The sequence below is a fragment of the Microtus oregoni genome, unplaced genomic scaffold (assembly GCF_018167655.1).
Source record: "Microtus oregoni isolate MIOR12 unplaced genomic scaffold, Mior012 000049F_ref0000343, whole genome shotgun sequence".
Classification (NCBI taxonomy): domain Eukaryota; kingdom Metazoa; phylum Chordata; class Mammalia; order Rodentia; family Cricetidae; genus Microtus; species Microtus oregoni.
This window is the reverse complement of record NW_024543223.1, coordinates 5,855,491-5,875,974: the sequence shown is the minus strand read 5'-3', so window position 1 is coordinate 5,875,974 and position 20,484 is coordinate 5,855,491. Positions and strand designations below refer to the sequence as shown.

General features: G+C 52.8%; 1 protein-coding gene across 1 annotated transcript in view; it reads left to right on the top strand.

Moving 5' to 3' along the window:
• Sorcs2 (sortilin related VPS10 domain containing receptor 2) overlaps positions 1 to 19,873 on the top strand; it is a 379,314-nt gene extending 359,441 nt beyond the window's left edge. Inside the window, exons 18-27 of the mRNA XM_041636558.1 lie at positions 932 to 1,103; positions 4,985 to 5,171; positions 7,674 to 7,807; positions 8,883 to 9,006; positions 10,027 to 10,139; positions 10,931 to 11,056; positions 12,263 to 12,362; positions 12,850 to 12,952; positions 15,586 to 15,689; positions 17,641 to 19,873. Coding sequence (XP_041492492.1) covers positions 932 to 1,103; positions 4,985 to 5,171; positions 7,674 to 7,807; positions 8,883 to 9,006; positions 10,027 to 10,139; positions 10,931 to 11,056; positions 12,263 to 12,362; positions 12,850 to 12,952; positions 15,586 to 15,689; positions 17,641 to 17,705 — 1,228 coding nt within the window. The 3' untranslated portion in view covers positions 17,706 to 19,873. The remainder of the gene's footprint in view (positions 1 to 931; positions 1,104 to 4,984; positions 5,172 to 7,673; positions 7,808 to 8,882; positions 9,007 to 10,026; positions 10,140 to 10,930; positions 11,057 to 12,262; positions 12,363 to 12,849; positions 12,953 to 15,585; positions 15,690 to 17,640) is intronic.
• Positions 19,874 to 20,484: the final 611 nt, after the last annotated feature.

Below are 20,484 nucleotides of genomic sequence, written 5' to 3'. Positions count from 1 at the left end.
TATCCACCCATCGTCTGTCCGTCCATACATCCATCTGTCCATCCATCCATCCATCCATCCATCCACTCATCCTTCCACCCATCTACCCACCCACCCATTTCCATCTATCTCCTATTTATGTATTTCTACCATATGTCCATCATTTCATCCCACCCATCTACCCAGCCTTAAATCATCTACCCACCCACTCATACATCCATCCACTCATCCTTATACCCATCTACTTCACCTACCTCCTATTCATCTATCCATCTCTTTATTCCATTAATCTACTAATCCACCTATCTACCATCCCACATATCCACCCATCCTCCCACCAATCTATCTACCCATTCTTCTGCCCCCACAAGTACCCATCTTTCTAAACTCATGTATTTTTGATACAGTTCCTGCCTGACACTTCAGATAAGAATTCCTGCTTGCCAAGCCTTGGTGGGGCTGTCAACAAGGCCATTGTGCCATGGTTGGATGAGCGGGTGGATAGATGGGTAGTGGATAGGTGGACCCATCCCAAGAAGAGCAGCATGCTTGCTTATGGTCACCCAGGAAGCAAAGGCTGAGCCCATCTTAGCCAGTCAGCCCTCCATAGTTCTCGGCATGACCTTGGTTCTAGACTGACCTCTTCTATCATCCTTAGCAAATAAAACAAACAGACAAAAAGCAAAAATAAAAAGAAGTTATTAATCTGGGCAATATAATCAGGCCATGGATGCTTCAGCTCTCCAAAGCAAATGGACACAGCCAGCCCCTCCATCCTGATGCTCAGTGCTCCCAGCTTTAAGGTAGACAGAAGCAGCCATGAGGAAGCATGGGGAGCAGGCAGCAAATGCGGCTGTAGAGGTTGGAGCCTTGAGTTGCTTCAGGAGTGGAGACCATCCCTACCCATCAAACCACTGTCCGTCCTGGACCTGACCCTCCCTCACCCACCCAGGTACCGGAAGGTGGTGTCCAATGTGTGCGAAGGTGGTGTGGACCTGCAGCAGAGCCCGGTGCAGCTGCAGTGCCCCCTGACAGCACCCCGGGGCCTGCAGGTGAGCATCCGCGGAGATGCAGTGTCTGTGCGGCCTAGAGAAGATGTGCTGTTTGTGGTGCGGCAGGAACAGGTGAGCATCCACCCTGGGCTGTCGCCGGAAGAGCAGTTCCAGCCAGGCACACAAGGTTGAGGCTCTGGACAGTTTGGAGCATGGCCACAGAAGCCAGCCTGTCCCTGAGGGTGGGGGCCACAGGACCAAAACTGACCTCTTGGTTCAGACCAGCATTTGAAATGAAACAGACACAAGAGTAAGTGTGTATCAGATGTTCATCGGGAAATGGGCTCCACATCACACATGTATGTAACATGTGAGTGCATGGATGTGTGTATGTGTGTGTGATCTTGTGTTTATCAAACATTGACACAAAATCAATACCTCCCCATAGGTGACACTAAACTTCTTTTATTGATTTCTTTCTTCTAATGCTGAGGATGGAGCCCAGGGCCTTGTGCAAACTAGAGAAGCCCTCTTCTACTGAGCCACACCCCCAACCCAGTGCCAAAGCAAGTTTAAATCTCTAATTATATTGATTTAGTTGATCTGGAATCCCAACAGAAGCATAAAGGTTTTTTTTAATGACTTATAATCACACATCCAGAGATAACGCCTTCTGTGTGTATATGGGAATAGATATAAATACAAGTTTATATATATGCACACACAAATATATATGTATTTTTTCTCCACCCAGTCTCCCACTCATTCTATTTTTACTTCAGAACAAGTGTTACATTCTCTTCTGATTTTAAAAATAATATATGCTCATTGTAGTATATTTAGGAAATACATTTATAATTTTTTTAAAAAAACCACCACACCACCACAGACATAAATATCACCCAAAATTCTGTTCCCGCAGGGAACCGTTGACTTTTCTGTTTCCTTCTGGTTCACAAGACACATCCCCAAACTCTGCTTATAGAAACAGCTAATGGTCCCTGCAAGGAATTTAAAAATGACATTCAGAAAACCTAGAGGCAGAGGGAGGGCCCCCTTTCTCCCTGGGGTTCTGGGCCGTCTTCACTCACAGATCAGAAGGAGTCCAGTTCTTCAGCTAACAGATGTGAAGGCTGATGTGGGGAATTCATGATCATGCCTGCTATACTCAAACATGCTTTCAAAGGTGTCTGGTTTAGAAGCGGAGACATGTTCTCCTGAAAACAGGGAAACTGAGGTTATGGAGGACTCAGACTGGCCATACCGAGTACCTGTATATTAGGCACTCTGATAGCCACTTCCTGTTGGAAGTACAATCTTAAACTGTGCACTCTATAAACTTATATTATTACAGATGAGAAAACCGGGATGTAAATGGTGACGCCATTCTCACATAGTTATATGGTAAAAGAAGAGGTAGAGATGGCGCTGTGCCCTCTAAAGGCCTCTGGACTCCAAGCAGACATTGGCCAAGTTTGTGGTCCCCAGGCCCAAGCTATACATCTCTCTCTCTCTCTCTCTCTCTCTCTCTTTCACCTTCTTCTTCTTCTTCTTCTTCTTCTTCTTCTTCTTCTTCTTCTTCTCTTCCTTCTTCCCTCTCCCTCCCCTCATCTCCTCTCCCCCATTTCTCTGTCTCTCTGTCTCTCTCTGTCTCTGTGTCTCTGTCTCTCTCTCTTTCTCCCCCTCTCTCTCTCAGGTGTCACCTCCTGCCCAGGTCCTCTCACAACTGAGACAGCCCTAAGGTTCGTTTGGCCTTCAGGCAGCCCTGAGTCAGGACTGGGTATTTCTTTAGTAGCGATGTGTTGGGATGACAGGACAGAGGCCCTGTCAGCCTGGGGCTCCCTGAACCCCCAGACTGACCCAGCTCTCTAATTTAAAGCCCTCAAATTCCTGGTCAGACATCCCAGAAACATGGCCATCTGCTGCCCCCTAAAGCCTGAAAGTGGAAACTACAGCACATCTGCAGATGACCAGAGGACAGAGCATCTTCGGAACCCTTGCTGGGCTGCTTGTTAGAGTGGGCAGAGTTACGGGGAGCAACACAAAGATGCCTTGAAATAGGGGATCCTGGAACAACGCAGGCCTTGGAGGGAAGAGAGTAGGGGCATGGGACTGAGGGTAGGCACATGCACACTTACACTGTGACACAAACTCCCTTACACACTAGTAGACACTTATAGGCACAGTGTGCACTCCTCTACCACACACACCTACTCTTACACGCCACTGGACTTGGAAGCAGGGCTGGGTACAGGGAGCATGCGTTTTCTAAGTATCTAAGAATTCACGGCGTAGGGGGATGGAGGCCAGGAACAGACCCATAGACACCTGCCTGCTCTCGACAGGTGCAGAACAGCCTGGGAGAGGCGGTGTCTTTCCACCCAGCAGCAGCCCCTCCCCTCAGCCCTCAGACGTGAGCCCGAAATAGATCACACACCTGCAGAAGAAGTGGGAAAGTGTAGACTCTTAGGACCCACAGCGAAGCCAGCTCAGACGCAGGCTGGAAGTCCTCATCATGGCTGGGTCTCCAGGCTACACAAGAAAACCCTGGTGTGCCAGCGCCATCTAGATTTGGAGCCAGTAAAACTGTCAAGAAGATAAAGGCAGTTACAGACCAGAGGGCGTTTGTTGGCGCAGCCCAGTGGGCAGTAGAGCAGGACTGTGCAAAGGATTCCCGTCAACAGATGATCCAGCCAATTTGAAAATGAGCAAGGAACACGAGGAGACGGTGCATGTAGCAGGCTGCACGGGTGGGACGATGTGCGTGTGCTGTGAAGGATGGGGACCTTAAAACCACAGGCAGACACACCCACTTCCTGAATGCTACCCAGAACTTGCCCCCTCATAGGAATGAATTGGGTGAGGACATTCTCCTTGATCCTCACCCAACCCTGCCAGGAGAGCAATGGGGAGAGAGAGTCCATCTCCAGAGCCTGGACCCCTGAAAGCCTCAGTCTTGCAACCTACAAAATGGGCACATGAAGCACCATTTATTCTAGGTTCTTGGAATGCCCCCCAACAAAGCTTCAGCCAGCTTCTGGGCATTCTGGGAGGCCCTTGTCTCATGGCTTCACTTTCCAGAGTCTGTGTCTGTGTCCAAACAACCCTCTCCCGGTGTTCAAGTCGTCACTGTTATCCTTCAAACATCCTGACCATGAGTTTCTTGCACTTTATGCCCCATTGTGACCTCCTTTTAATGACTTGCATCTTCAGATTTATGTTAAATGTCCATTTCAGAGGGTTCCAACCCAGTATAGTGTATTCAGGCGAAAGTTACACGAGCATCATTTATATATAAATGTCCTTAGCTTTTGAGGTCTGGAGGGTGTAAGCTAGGAAGATTGCTGATGGCTAGAGAAGGGTGACCAGGGGAGCAGGAGAGTGTGAGGAAGGAGGGAGAAAGGCAGGCAGACTGGAGAGGGGAACTTGACTATAAACACAAGAACTCCATCTATCGTGGACTTGAGAGTCAGGGTCAGCTTGCATGCGGAGTTCAATACTACTTGGGGACAAAGTCACAGGATCCCCTTCCTGCCTGCTCACACAGTTAAGTGTCATTCCTGGCACAGTGTGGGATGAGATGAGATACAGGAGCCACCTTGTCATAGGAAGACAGTTGTGTCTTCTTTGCTGTGGTTCCCTGAAGAGACCTCACGGTAGTGACCAAAGCCTTCTCCATTTTCCCAATCTCCTTCCCAGCCCCATGGCTTGGCTCAGGCTCAGATGTCCCCCTGGGCCCCACACAGCCTCAAACTGCCTTCATCACCCATGGGTGTTCTGTTCTAAAGGAGATCCCAGCCTTGGTTCCAGGAGCTGTCTCCTAGCTCAGCCTGCTGTAGGCTGGAGCTCTGAAAACAGTTCCAACCTGCTGTCTGTGGCCCCATAGAGCCTGCATCCAAAGGAAGCGAAGGAAGAGGGGACAGGAGGAGCAAAGGACTGGAGGAATGGGCACCTAGCCCCAGACCCTCACCTTGAGAGTCACTCCTAAGTGACCCTGTGGTATTTCCCTACAGGGTGATGTCCTGACCACTAAGTATCAAGTGGATCTTGGGGATGGCTTCAAGGCCATGTACGTGAACCTCACTCTGACAGGCGAGCCCATCCGGCACCACTACGAGAATCCTGGCATCTACCGTGTGTCTGTCAGGGCTGAGAACATGGCGGGCCATGACGAGGCTGTGCTCTTTGTCCAGGTCAACTGTAAGTCCACCGCTCCTTTGAGGCTCTGTACCTTCTGTGGAATGGAGATCTGGGGCTTTGGGAAAGCACAGAGAGTCTTGAGGGGTTGCTGCAGGTCCTCAGGCCGTGAACAGAAAGGCAGGCAGGCTGAGCTCAGATCTGGTTCCAAATTTTATTCACAAAAGTAATGGTGAGAATGGTAAGAGTGGTGCCCAAGGTACCACAAGTGATAGGAATGATGGTGGTGGTGATAGTGGTGTTGATAGTACTGGCGATGATAGCAATGATGGAGGTGATGCTGTAGGTGGTGATGATGATGACCGTGATGATGGTGATATTGATGATAATGGTGATGATAGTAATGACAGTGGTGGTGATGATAATGGTGCTGGTTTCATTAGTTAGTTTTGCATGGCTGTGGCTGTAATGCCTGATTGAAACAGCTTAGGAAAATTGAATTTGACTCACAGTTTTATAGGGCTTCTTTCTATCTATCATAACAAGGAAAGTGTGGTATCATCTACAGCAAGAACAGTGTGTAGGACCCAGTAGCTCCTCACATCACAGTGGTTCAGAATGCAGAGAATGCGGCTGGAGTGAGCAGTTGGGCTGTAACCTCCAAAGGTCTGCCTCCCGTGGTGTCTAGATCAGCCTCCTAAAGGCTCCCCAGCCTCTCTAAAAAGTGTCTCTAGGTGAAAAATGCAAACTAAAATGAACCTAGGGGGGACATTTTAGATTTAAACCACAGTAGCTTACCTCTGGTCCCCAGAAGCACACTGCAAACTTCTCTAATGCTAAAAGCATTCAGTACAACTTCATGAGTCACCATGGTCTCAGCAGTTCCAACCGTGCTCAAAAGCCTAAGCTCAGAGACTCCATTCATACCAAAGAAATCTCTTAGCAGTCCTTGTGAAAGGCAATTCTCCACTTCCTGTCTACAGTAAATATTACCCCTGAAAAGCAGGAGAAAAGGGAACAGCAAGAAAAGATTTGATCAAAACCAGCCTGCAGCACAGCAAGGAAGCACCGAGTCCCACAGCTCCGCATAGCTCTTGGAGCACGTGCTGGTGTCGTGTCCTTCCCATTTCGGCACACTCTCCCACACACAGCATCCATTCATTGCCTGCAGGTTTCCTCTACCGACTCCCCATGTTTCTGAACCCCATGCTGGGGTCACCAGTGAATCTTAAACCCCACCCTCAGAATTCATGAGTTGCCCCGTCAGGGTCTCCCTGCAGGGGATTCGATCCTGCCATGTACACTTAAAAAACTTTCCTTTAAGATCTGAGTACAAGCATGTGTGACCCTGGGACTCTTGCCTCAAGTGTGCCTGAACATCAAGTGCCACTTTTCCAAATCCTTTTTTCCAAACAACAGCAAAGTCTTAAACCTGCACAGTCAGATTTTGTGACAGCAGCACCCCACGTTCCTGCCACCAGTTCTTTTGCTTCTCTGTGACCACAATACCTGACAGGAAGATCTTGAGGGAGGAGTGTTTACTTTCTCTCAGAGTTTCAGAGGGTTCATCCACGATGGTTGAGAATCACAGTGGAGTGGTTCAGGAATATGTGGCAGCCAAAGACTGCTCACACCGTGGTAGAACAGGGGAGTAGAGACTGAGGTTTTCATTAGGGAGCAAGCAAGCAGCACCACTAGCTAGGGATCAAACATTTAAAACATGAACTAGTGGACATGAACCTTAACATCAGTGGTGATAATGAAAATGGTAGTGGTGATCGAACAGTGAGTGTCGATGCCTGTGATAGGTTGTGGTGAGTGGTGATTGTGAATGATGATGATAATGATGGATGTGGGATGCTGATGGTGATGCTGATGGTGATGAGGGGTGGTATTGGCAGTAGTGATGGTGATGGTAGTGGTGATGATAGATGGTGACAGTTGTGTTGGTGATCATGGTGATGGAGGTAGTGATGATGGTGGTGATGGGGATCATGGTGCTGATGGTAGTGATGATGGTTCTGATGGTAGTGATGATGATGATGGTGATGGGGATCATGGTGCTGATGGTATTGATGGTAATGGTGGTGGTGAGGATCATGGTGCTGATGGTAGTGATGATGGTGGTGGTGGTGATGGGGATCACGGTGCTGATGGTAGTGATGATGGTGGTGATGGGGATTATGGTACTAATGGTAGTGATGATGGTGGTGATGGGGATCATGGTGCTGATGGTAGTGATGATGGTGGTGATGGGGATCATGGTGCTGATGGTAGTGATGATGATGTTGGTGATGGGGATCATGGTGCTGATGGTGGTGATGATGGTGGTTATGGGGATCATGGTGCTGATGGTAGTGATGATGATGGTGGTGGTGATGGGGATCATGGTACTGATGGTAGTGATGATGATGTTGGCGATGGGGATCATGGTACTGATGGTAGTGATGATGATGGTGGTGGTGATGGCCCCAATGACTCTGATGGAAACAATGACAATAAGTAGTCAATGAAAGGGTCTGTGCCTGACTCTCCCCTAACCCTGAACTTCTGGGGACTCTTCAGCCCCCCTGCAGGCCCTTTACCTTGAGGTAGTCCCTGTCATTGGCATCAACCAGGAGGTGAACCTCACAGCTGTGCTGCTGCCCATGAACCCCAACCTCACTGTCTTCTACTGGTGGATTGGCCACAGCTTGCAGGTGCGCCCTCCCATAAATTGCTGTCTGGTGTGTCGGGGGGGGGGGGGTGGGCAAGGTATTGCTCTTAGTACCTGGCCTCAGGGCACAGTGTGGGACCACTAGAAGGAACTGATCCTGGCCTTTCTTCACTCAATACCCGCCCTGAGCATTGGCTTGGGATACCTCTGAAAAGTCCCTAGATAGTTCTGTGAAAGACATGGAACACAGTTGACTGGAAGTTCGGGTATGGCATGTGTCACTTCAGGCTCAGAGGAGGCTTTCCTTAGTGGAGTGTTGAGGGAAGGCATCACTGCAAGGCATAGAACTTGGCCTCACTCAGACTGTTGTACACTGTGATCCATGGCAAATCATGATCTGTTCTTGAAAAGGAGACACAACGAGGCCACAGTGCATATGATGAGGGAGCAAGAATCTCCATCGATAGGACCTAGGCAGGGGCACCCTTTCCTCACTCTGTGTGCAGTAGCCTTACACCTCCACAGACACGCTGACACACAGGGCTAAGAGAAGGAAAGGGCTTCAAGTATAAGGTCTTGCCTCTTGTAGTGGGGGGCTTGTAAAAGTACCAGGGCTCTTGGTTTGAGGCTCTGTGTAGCCTTACCACCTGAATGCCCCATGCTCCATACTCACCTCCCAGAGCCTTTGCTTATAGAAGGCATAGCTTGACCTGTTACCCAGGTGATGCCACCACTCACCCATGATGAGACTATCTGCCTCCTGCCACAGGGCAGGGCCTGAGCTCCTGCTGGGACATTACCGTGAGTAGGACAGTGAACTAAACTGGGATGGGACACAGAGCCTGACCTGTGCTACTTAGGAACCAACCAGAAGGCTCTAGATGAGGCCACAGGCAGCCTCTTCTAGAGACTGTGCCATGCTATGGAGGCAGGGCATGTTCCCGGTCCAGCTTGGAGCTAGGGTGTGCTAGCATCCCCCACACCTCTAGACACTGCCAGTGCAGAAACCTCCAGCCTCCCACTTGCTGAGGAAAGCCAGCATAGTCCCAGGATGGTCCTGACAGTGGACCACAGCTCTTCATCCTGCCAGACAGGCCTGATCCTGCTTGTGCCCACAGCCTCTGCTTTCCCTGGACAACTCCGTGACAACGCGGTTTACAGATGCTGGGGACGTGCGTGTGACGGTGCAGGCTGCCTGTGGGAACTCGGTACTGCAGGACTCCAGGGTCATCCGTGTCCTGGGTGAGTTATCCCCCTCCTTCCTACACAGGTCAGCATGGGTGCACAACTGGAGAGGGCCCGCTCACTCTTGGGTGGCCCTAGGTTGTACAGAAGTCCAGGAGGATTTGGGTTCTGTGACTGGCTATATGGCCTTATTGAAGTGCCCCAGACTCTCTGACCTCAGTTTCTCCTCTCTATAAAATGAATAGTGTGTCTTGTGAGACCCATGAGTCTGCTGCTCAGTGATTTAACAAGAACAGATGAGCGTCCATGTCCCCATGGGCTTCTCCACTTGCCACTCTGAGGATGGTCCTTAAGAAGACCTGGGGATGGTGTTCGCTTTATCTGCACTCTCTGGGGCTGTCAACCCCTCAGTAAAATACTGTGTCTGGAGGAGGAGGGGTCTCCCCAATGCACACTATCCCTTCAGCACACCTGAAGTTCATTCAGCTTAGTCCCTCAGCCGTGGACCACAGATATCAGTCACATTACCCTGCAGGCTGAGGGATGAGGCTGCCCTGGGCTGGTCCTCCCTTCCCTGCCCACAGCATAGGATGTTGGGTCACAGTTCACAATACACTGTCCCCTGAGCCCTCTGTTCCCCATAGCTATTTCTCTCTCAATAAGAGAAAGAAGGAAGCCAGGGGAGGTGACAATATGGGGTTAGGACTTCCCTGACTCTAGAACAGAGCTGTGGGCCCTGAGAAATAAAATGAGGGTGACAAGATGGGCCCTCTAATCTCATGGGACTATTGGCATGGGGGGGGGGGTGGCCAGTGGGTTGAAGTAGATGACATCATAGGGTAGAGTTCATGAAGCAGGTGCACGCAATGCCACGCTCCCTCCCCGGATAATAGCCACTGTCACCGTCAGTACATGTCAGGAACTGAGGGCTGAGCAAAAGGAGGGCTCTTATCTTCCAGACACAGAACCTGGTCCGTGGGGGTAGAGGTGAGGCTATCTGGACCATATGGCATTGCTACCTTGTCCAGGGTCCCAGCCACACCCCAGACCTCACAGGCTCCACCCTGTCTCTTCCAGCTCAGTTCCAGGTGGTGCCTCTGCAGTTCTCCAGGGACCTGGACACCTTTAACCCCAACACTCCTGAGTGGAGGGAGGACGTGGGGCTGGTGGTCACCCGGCTTCTCTCCAAGGTGTGGTTTGGGTTTCAGTTCTATCCTGAGCCATGGTGTGGTTTGTAGGCTGAGAAATTAGGGTGGGACAAGGCTGGGGCTGCTTGGGAAGTAGTGGGTTGCCCTGGGCCGGACACTCAGAGGGAGGGACAGGACTACATTGACAGACACCATCAGTTCCTCTCCTCTGATGAGCCAGAGCTCTTAAAGCCACTACCAGTTCCCATCTGTGGGGTGCTTTTTCTGTACTGGACTCCTCAGACATAGAAAAAAAGAACATGGGTGATCACTTCCCTCAGGCAACTCATGACAAAGGTAGTAGATTGGAGTGGGCAGTGGGATATCTAAGTCCCTAGGTGCCCAGAAAGGAAGAGGCTAGCCCCCTAGCTAAGACTACCACAGGCAGAAACCCACCCTGACCACACTTCCTTTATCCTGTGAACGCTGCTGGCGAAAGAGTTCTGGGTAATGAAAGAGCAGGAGTTTAGCTCAGCGGATATGGAGTGAAACTCCCAGGAGGCAGAGGGCTCCCCAGGAGCTGAGCTTTGTGAGCTAGGGGCTGCACAGGTATATGGCTAGGGCTGGGCCAGGCTCAGGATGGGGAAATGCTTGCAAGGGCAGGCCTGAGCAGGTGGGGCAGCATGAGGGCCACGGCAAGAACCCGGAAGGGGCTGAGAGGCAGGAGTGTGGAGCAGGACAGGTGGCCAGGAAATACCTAGGTCAGGAAGAGAGGGCAGATGTTGCTGCAAACTTAGCTTGTGACAAAGGATGAGGAACAGTAGAGGATCCAAGTGTCCTGCCTGCCCCGACAGGAAACCAGCATCCCTGAGGAGCTGCTGGTGACCGTAGTAAAGCCAGGACTGCCCACCATAGCGGACCTGTATGTGCTCCTGCCCCCTCCCAGGCCCACAAGGAAGAGGAGCCTCACAAGTGACAAGGTATGTACATGGCCACCTGAGCCCAGGTGTGCCCTGCAGGGCAGGGCTGGGTGGCTGAGGGCATAGGTTGAGTCATTCCTGACAAGCACATCTCTGTGAGACATCACTTGAAGGTTTATTTCTTTCCATAATGCTGTCTGACCTGGGGTACCACCATCTCCTGGCATCCAAGGTTGGTGAGATAGGCAGCTTCCAGGGGGAGGAGGCTAGGCAGCTTGTGGGGATGGTTTCCACTCTCTAACACCATCGTCTGGAGCTGTCATCTGATCTCAGCTTCGCTGCTAGGGGTACTGGGACACACAGGTGAGCACTGTGGAAGACCCTGGGCCTCAGGGCAAACCAGAAGTCGGCTCAGCAATCCTAGGGTATCCTCCATGAAGTGCCTCGACAGGGAGTACCTTGGGGACTGTCATTAGAGAGGCCCCCATATGCTGAGTAGCCTTATTGTGGCTCCATTGTGAAGGTGAAGACAAGGTCACAGGGACAGTGGTAGCCAGCCAGGCACCCAGGAGGTCGTGGGATGAACACTCCCTGGTGTCAGTGTGCAGGAGTGTGCTTAGTGTGCACCTGTAATGAATGTTCAGGGTGCGGATGGAGGCAAAGCCTTCTCTCCTCCTAAGACTGGGATTCTGTGCCCGTTGCAGCTTCTGGCTCTGCTCAGTGGATCTAGCTAAGATTAGGATCTCAGAGACGTAGCCGTATGGACATGAGTGTCATTGGGCACAGTTGGGTTTCCATGCTGGGTCCTGCTCAGTGGCTGACAGGTGGTAACACAAAGATGATGAGGCCTGGACAAGCTCTGACGTGGGCTGTGAGCCTCAGCTCTTGGCCATGTCACCAGGGGTTGTGCTCCCCCCCAGAATTCCCTAACCCACCAGCTCCCCTGACTCCCCTCTTAAGAGGAGTGTCCTGCTCTGTCTTGTACTTGTGGTCTTCCACTTCCTGCAAGCCTCACTGACCATTACCAGGGTGGGGACTTTGGGAGTACTCCAGATCTTCCACCTCCCCCACACATACACTGAAGCCTGTCCTCTGTTCTGTGTTGAAATGAGAGCTGGTTGATAGTGTGACTACCTGCACCATCAGTGGCTCCTAGCGAACCCCACTGCTGGGCTCTCCTGCTATTCCCTGGTGAGAACACAGAGGCATTAGACAGCATCCCTTCCCAGGCCCAGAGGACTCTCCAGTGACCTCCTTTGCTTACAGAGACTGGCAGCCGTGCAGCAGGCACTGAACTCCCATAGGATCAGCTTCATCCTTCGAGGAGGGCTCCGTATCCTGGTGGACCTGAGGGACACAGATGAAGGTGACAGACCCATATTGGGTCCTCTCTGGGTCATGGTGGGCATGAGACCAGGCCAGTGGATGCTGAGAGTGATTATAGGGCTTGTATGGACCTTTATCTGGCCGCCAGCAATTCCTCTGCCTGGGGCATCCCTGGCTAGACACATCAACTGCTACACAGCTAGCCCTGGGCCTCACCATCTTGGCGTGGTCTGTATGGAGGCAGCCACCACAACCATCAGGGACCTGCCAATTCCCCAAAACTAGTACAGAAGGGCGCTGCTCTCCTCTGCAGGACACCCAGACAAAGTAGGTCCTACTTATAGTAGGACTTCGCCAGGAAGAGAGGCCAACCCTCCAAGGCCACATATCATGTTCTTTATCCTTCATAACCTGCTGTCCACTCAGCCATGTGTGAAAGACCTGCTGGACAGCATGAAGTAGGCTCATCTAGGCCAGGGCTGGGGACAACCAGCCCACAGCTTCTCCTCTTGCTGTTCTTCTTGTAGGTCCTCAAAGGCCAAGTGGCAGTGGTGGCTACTGGGCCGTGGTGGTCCTCTTTGTCATTGGTCTCTTTGCGGTGGGGGCGTTCATCCTCTACAAGTTCAAAAGGTAAGACCTCCCAGCAGCCTTGACATGTGGCAAGCCACTCATGACCCTAGAGGCAGTAGCTTCCACAGGCCATGGAGGAAGGTGGTATGAGTCTTTCTTGCCCTGTGCTGGTGACCAGGAGACTCTCCGTCTCCCTTCTTCTCAGCCTTGTCCTCATCACAGGTTCAGGGCATCTCTTTCTTCACTCATCCTCCCTGGAGGGTACACTGCTTGCCCTACAGTTGAGGAGGCACAATACTGAGCCGAAGGGTGATGCGACAGGACTGGCCTGTTGTACCTCTGCCTCCCGGCTTCCTACACCTCAGCTATGGCTGCCACAGGGGCTTCCAGTGACCTGAGGGCACCAGAAACTCCAAGGGGGATTGAGAGACCATGTGTCTCCTATACAGACCTTTAAACCCCTCTTCCCTCTGTGGCCCATCCTCACAGTGCACATGGGATAGCTCCATGGATGTTGGGAAGAAGCCATGCCCCTCATCTTCTATGCCAATGTGCTGAGTGGGGCTGATGGCTGGCAGAGCTCAGAGTCCTCTTCATGGGCTCCACTGGGAGGCAGCTCTAGGATGGTGACCATGGGAAGATACAAGCCCACTTGACAGACCCAACTACAAGGATATTGGTGATAGGCATGGTAGTGCTTCCTGGAGGCAGACAGCCACCAACCCCCCTGTGAAACCCACCTGAATTCAGGGCCTGTGCCTGCTATTTGTTACCCTCTAGCAAGGACACCCTTGGAACACTGTGTTACAGGCCAGTGTGACAATACTCTAGTCACCTCTGTCCCCTAGCACCCTTCATATTACAGGGCCAGGACCTAAATGGCAGGCAGCCCTACAGGTGGCCTAGTTTTGAGCATACCTCAGAGATCTGGCTGGATGCTGTCTTGCCACAGGCCCGCCTCAGTCAGATAAAGGTTTCCCCCTTCATAGCTGTAGTGTTATTGTCTAGAAAAGGGGATGCAAAGGAAGAGGCTGAGGAGGGGAGGAAGAAAAGCAGCCCACTGAGCAGCATTACTGCCTTGCATGGCTCCAGGATGGTGGGACATGAGCCCTGGGTGGAGAGACAAGCGGCAGGACCAAGCCCTGGGTCTGGGTGGATGCCCATGGCCAAGCAGACGGATGCTCCTGGACATCTGCGTGAGTGGATGTCACTGTCACTGTGAGCATGGATTCTCCTCTAGACTTGGTCCCATCCTGTCTGGGACATGCAGGGCTGTGGATGGTCAGTCAGAGGCCTGTGGTCCTGCCTGCGGTAGATGAGGCTCATAGCAGGGACAGAGTTCTGGTCCCTGTGGGTGACTGTCAGCCTCGCCCTCCAGACTCCCCAAGTGTCCAGTGGTTCTTCTACAAACTGTCCCGAGGATGCTGCCTGTGGTGGTGGTGGCCCAGAAGACAGGACAATTCCTGCCATGTGCCAAGATGGGGAGGCACCAGATATGTCCAGAGTGAGGCTGGTCCCACATCCTCAGGGCCAAGACCATCATTCTGAACCAACTCAAGCTTTAAAGTTGGAGGGGAGAGATATGTTGCCATAGAAACAGAGAGCTCAGATGGGGGGGCCAAATGCCCAGGCAACCCCAGGGGGAAAGGCAGAGCAGGGCAGAGGAATTCTGAGCAGTCAGTAGAAGGGGACTTTAGAGCTTTAGAGCGTCGTTTTCTTTTCATCCATCTGGGCTTTTCGCGCTGCCTAGCCCGTGGCAGCTAGGGGGCTGGCTGTGTTCTGACTGATGCTGTCCTCAGCACTGGGATGCCAGGTAACATGCCGCTCAATGTTCCCGAGTGTCACAGCCACCAAAAAAGTCTGTTTCTCCCTGACACCGAGCCCCTTGCGGGGCTGGCAGGACTGTCACTGGTTACTCAGGAGTCTATAGTGACAGGTAGGGCCACCCCCAACATCTAAGTCCATCACTTAGGTGTCCCTTCCTGAAGCGGACGTGACTCATACCCCCTCTGGGCACAGCTAGTTCCTCTCCTACTCAAGGGACCGAATGTGCCTACCTCCACACGCCTCCGCATGCTCTCGCCACCACCACTCCCTAGGCCTCAGTCTCTGTGTCTCTGAATGGGCCTATGACCTTTCTTTACTTGGCTGGAGTTAGTGGGGCTATTCTCAACACAGTGGGCCCTGCCTGTGGCTCTGAGCCCCAAGTCCTAGTGGGGCAGAATGTGCTCTGTCACCCTCTCTGCTTCCCCCTGGGGCCTGGACTAGAAAGAAAGTGGACAGTGGAGTCTCAGGAAGTCTAGATGGACAGAGTTTAACAACTGCCCCTCAGGACTGCCCCAGCACTGTGTAGGTGTGTATATGCTTGTGTGCTTGTGCATGCATGCACGTGCGTGCACGCGCGTGTGGTTGTGTGTGTGTGTGTGTGCGTGTGTGTGTGTGTGTTACTGTCCTGGCTGCCAGGTGCTAGGAGACAAAGAAGCCAGAGCTTCCACAGCCGTAGCGTGCCTGGATAACGAATAGGGAGGTGATTATATGCAGCTAGCGGTGGACAGCAGAACGTTGGGTAGAGGGCACATACTGAAGGGTGAGCTCCCTGGGGAACAGTCTTGGGTGGCACTGTCTACACCATGCCCACAAGGGACTTGGGACCAAGGACTCATTCAAAGCGGAGCTGTATCTCTGGCCAGCAGGAAACGCCCCGGCAGGACAGTGTACGCTCAGATGCACAACGAGAAGGAACAGGAGATGACGAGTCCCGTGAGCCACAGCGAGGATGCCCAGAGCACCATGCAGGGTAGGAGGCAGGGCATGGGGACCCTTCTGCTCCCACCACCAAGGGGTCCATCAGAGCCCAAGAGGCACAGACCGGGCCAGCTCTGCTAGAGGGTGTCTCTGGGCCATGAGTTCTGCCACAATAAAGAGAGAGCCCCGGGTCAACAGGGTGAAGTCAGAGGCTGCCTGGGGGCACCCTCCTGGGAGAGTGGGTGGTCAGCCTGAAGAGCCCTCATAGAGACAGGGAGCTCCCTCCCAGGAGTGTGAGACTGCCCCACCCCCATTCTCCCCCGTACTCCCATTAGCTGTTTACTGAAACACAGAGTTCAAAAGCATTGTCCATATGGACCCTCAGAACAGCGCGTTACCATTTACACAGGATTTCCACCAAGGTAATTCCCTTCCTGTCATGCCCGCAGGGAGAGGACCAGACCTGGCACCTTGGCTGTGCCCCTCCTCCCCATCTCTCTTATATCATTTTCTCTGTCCTGTGGCTCCTTAGCTGGTACAGTGCCCAGGTGTAACCAGAGCCCTACTACCTGAATCTCTGTCCCACACAGGCCCTACCCATAGCCCTTTGGTGTTGGTGGGTACCTCTGCCTACTCACCCATAGTGGCTGTGAGCACTCTGCAGAGAGTGGCACACAGCAAGGCTCTGTACAGGTTAGCTGTCACAGGCATTCACCTGAAAGACCTGTATCCCAGTCTGTTAGTCCTCAGAGTCATGATGGCCCCCACCTTGAGAATTAGTGACCCAGCAAGGTCTTCAGTCACCCAAGGTGGCACAAGGGCAGTCTGATCCCATCCTGCATCCTCCAGGCCTTCTGAGCATGAGGGGCAGCTTCCCCAGCCCTTCCAGCCACTTCCCACATCTGCCAGCCCAGGGCATTGATCAGAGGATGGATGTGCAGCCTCTGGGGCCCTCACAGCATCAGTGACTTACTGAGCACTCAGGAGGTCCCAGACCTAGGACTTCTGGCCATTGTCTGACCCTGGGAGCAGCAGCTGCTTCAGTGTTTGCAGATGGGTAGCTGGAACTTGGCCTTGGAGTCGCTCGTGTGACAAGAGGGAGCTGGAGGAAGATAGCCTTGTGCATAGCCTTATGCTTAACTTTGTGCTTTGCAGCCAAGTGCTGCCCAGATAACCAGGCCCCGCTCCCATGCAAGGAAATCATAGCCTCTGCTAGGAGGGTGTGGGGTTGCAGGAAGACAGTAGTCCACTATCCCGCAGCCACATGCGACATGTAAGCACCTAGTAATAGTGCCAGGACACTGTTAATGGGGACCTTGGTGTGGACTAGACACTGCTTATGACAGTCCTTCTCCATGGTGCCCTGGCAACTGATGGTACAGAAGATTAACTGGGGGCAGTAAGGTGGAGGCTCTGATGGAGAGTCACAAGGATAGCTAGATACAGCCCCCGAGCTGGCCCCCACAGCCTGGGTAGCACCAGCCCCTCCCCCTGACTAGCACCATCTGTTTTGTGCACACAGCAAGAGAAGGAGACAGCTGTGAAGAACATCCCCTGGTCTCACAATGCAGCCCATGCGGGGACATCTATTAACCTGTCTTTGACAATCACTGTGTTCCCTCTCTACCCCTGTGACCCCCCCCCATCTCTCTCCCTGTCTCCTGGTCTATACCTCACACCACAGTGCTTTTTGCCGAGAGGGGGCAGAGCCTCAGCCCTTCCTGCGCCCCCTTGCTGCCGATGCCAGGGTTAGCCCTCACGCAGGTCAGTGAGTGCCTCACTGCACAGCCCTCTGGACCACTGCTTGTGGTGGCACCTGGCACTTTCTTCCCTCCTGTCACCACCTAAGACACTGGAGACCCCACCCCCACCCTGCACCAGGCACAGGGGATGCCACAGTGCCCGCTGCATGCTGGCCCCAGGTGCATCTGAGGTCACGTGTGTTCCTGTGTGGTCTGTTTCCCACCATCTCCACTAATGGGTTGCCTCCTTCTGTTCCCTAGGCAACCACTCGGGTGTGGTCCTGAGCATCAACTCTCGTGAGATGCACAGCTACCTGGTGGGCTGATGGCACCAGCTGGCCAGGACACTCTCTTCCTGCTTCCTCCACAGAGGGCGCAGGACCACCAATGCAGCTGGAATGACGTCCCCCCTGAGACCCGTGGAAAGGCCATCTCCTCTAGCTGTCCCCACTCAGAGGACAAACACCTCTCCCTGTCAGTCCCAGCTGGCCCATGGGGTCCTGGGGCAGCCGACTCATGACCCACCTGGACACAGGCCTGTGGTGCCACACCAAGTCCCCACCCTTGACTCTGAGGCATCACAGCCCTCAGACCTGAACATGCTGCCCTGGCCTGGTTTCTCCCAGCCCATTCCTGGGGTGACCCCGCAGCCGCCCCCAACACCAGACTTGCAGACCTGTCAGCCCAGGCCCACAGTCCCTGCAGAGGACCCCAGAGCCAGGAAGTCTACAGGCCAGGCCTGCTCAGCATCCCCCCTCCAGGCGGCCACTCTCCCCACTGCAGGGTTAATACCTGCCTCGGTAGAGGGTAGAGCTATTTGAGTCTGGGGGCTCTTTCTTTTAACTTTCTGTTTTCAAGGCCAGGCAATAGAAGCCATCTAAGACCTGTCAGAATCCCACTCTCAGAAACCCTTATTTAGGATGCCCAGGACTGGGTTTAGAGGGGCAAAGATCCTCTGGTTTTCCCTCAGGGCTATGGGGCGGGGGTGGGGAGGGGCAAGAAAGGAACGGACCCTTACATGCAGTTCTTGCTCAGCCTTCCACTGCCTCTAGGTTGATGACTCTGGCTTCCACCAGGCCTGGGCTCTAGAAGAGTCCACAGGCCCCAGAAAGACACATGAGCTGCATGCATCTGGCTTTGATGCCTTAAGGTTAGAGAGACCCATGTAGAGCCAATGAGAAGAGGTGTGGGAGGGCAGTGTCTCCTGGTAAAACGAAGTAGAGGACCCAGAGACTGGTGACATTTTCAGGGTCGTAGAAAGCAAGCAGCGGAGGTGGCTCCAGGGTCAGCTCTCTGCTCCTACCCTGCAGGGTGCCCGCTGCTGTCTGCTCCCACTGCTGGGTCAGGGGCCCAGCACAGGCTGACACTGTGAGCTGGCACAATTCACCTTTTGCCTTGAAGCTGAAGTCAGTACCCCTTCCCCCTCCCCTCCTCTTCCCTCTTCCCACCTCCAGACTCTTGTTGCCCCATCAGAACCCAGGCCTAGACCAAGGCCCGGTGTCTCTACACCTTCTGCTGCTGTTTGGTGCATCCACCAGTACCCATCAGTTCTCCCTGAACAAGAGATGTGGCCTATATAAGAGGAGAGGGCTACGATAGACCCTCACGCAGGACAGCTCCAGAACTTGGTCTCTGTTAGGGGATGGGCTGAGTGTCTAAACGTTCATGTCACAGACAGGACAGCATAGACCAAGGCAACTTTGTGGGGCACAAAGATGGTCTTTGGACGGTCCCAATTGTACCCCAGCATCCCTCACTTCCTGCCACTTTCTAGGGCTTAGGGGTCTCTCCAGCAGTGACTGTAGGCTGCCCTCCTTGTGAGGGGCTACAGATGGGAACCTAGTACTAGTGAAGGCAGCGACGCCATAGGAATTTTGCTCCTCAGACCTTCTTGCTGTTCCAAAAGAAACCCAAGTAGAGCCCTTTCCCCCCATCCATGTCCCCATGTCCTTGTTTTCCCAGTGTCACACAAAAGATGCTCATGCGCCACACAGTCCCCACAACGTCCAAAGTCAGCACAGAACCCCTGGACATAGCCTCCCACTTTAGCTCACCAGTGCCTGGAGTACCAGCTGTAGGTCTTTGCCTTCGGCGAGCATGCCGTGCCCCTCTCTCGGACACTTGGGTAGGCTTTCCCTAGCTATTTGGATTTCATGTTACTGTTTCTCTTAAGGACATTTGGAGTGTGTAGACCCAGGAGCCTCCCTGGTTCTCATCTCCATAACTGCAGGCCACTATGCAGGCACGGGGTTCCCATGCTCATTAGCTGAGGTGCCATGCATTGTACAGCCAGGGGCAAAAGCACCCACTGGCAGCCCAGATGCTACCAGCTCAGGGGCTCATGTCACTCTCCACTGGGCCCTGTGCATACCTGGCATGTGGGCATAGCAGAGGTGATGACTTCTTTGTTTTTCCTTTCTAAAAAAAAAAAAAAAGAAAAAATCCAATAAATCATTTGTGATGCTTTTAACAAAGATTAAATCAACAGGGTCTGTGTCTGCCTTAGTGTAAAGAGCTGCTTTCTGCTTTACGTATGCAGATACCTCAAGCACATACATCACCCCATCACACACCATATCACATGTATACCACCCCACAAATCACAGCACAGCACAGCACATACCAAGCCAACATGGTCCGCGTCTGCCTTAGTATGAAGGCATGTTTACTGCCTATCTATGCATACTTCACACCACGATTTGCACCACACACATACCATGCCACATGCCACACAGAGAGTGGGGGTGTATTCCCTTGGTAGGGGAAGGGCCTAAGGCTGGAAGTCCCTAAACAGACGCTGACCTGGGATTTTACAGGGCCCTTTTCTCTATTGGTCCCATTCAGAAACCGCCTCCCATGCCTTCCCGCTGTTTCCTCTCACAGTGATCGACAGCCTGCTTTGGATGTTCTAGTTTACCTATGTCCGCCTAACTCTTGTTCCTTCCCCACCTCTCAGAGATGTGCACCAAATGTTGCCATGGCAGGGGGAGGGACAATGGCCGCTCTAATTGGTCCATGTTGAGAGAAGACAGTGCTGAGGGAGGTTTCAGTCCAAGAAAGAGAAGATTCCATGGTCTCATTGAATGAGAGAACAGGGGACTGACT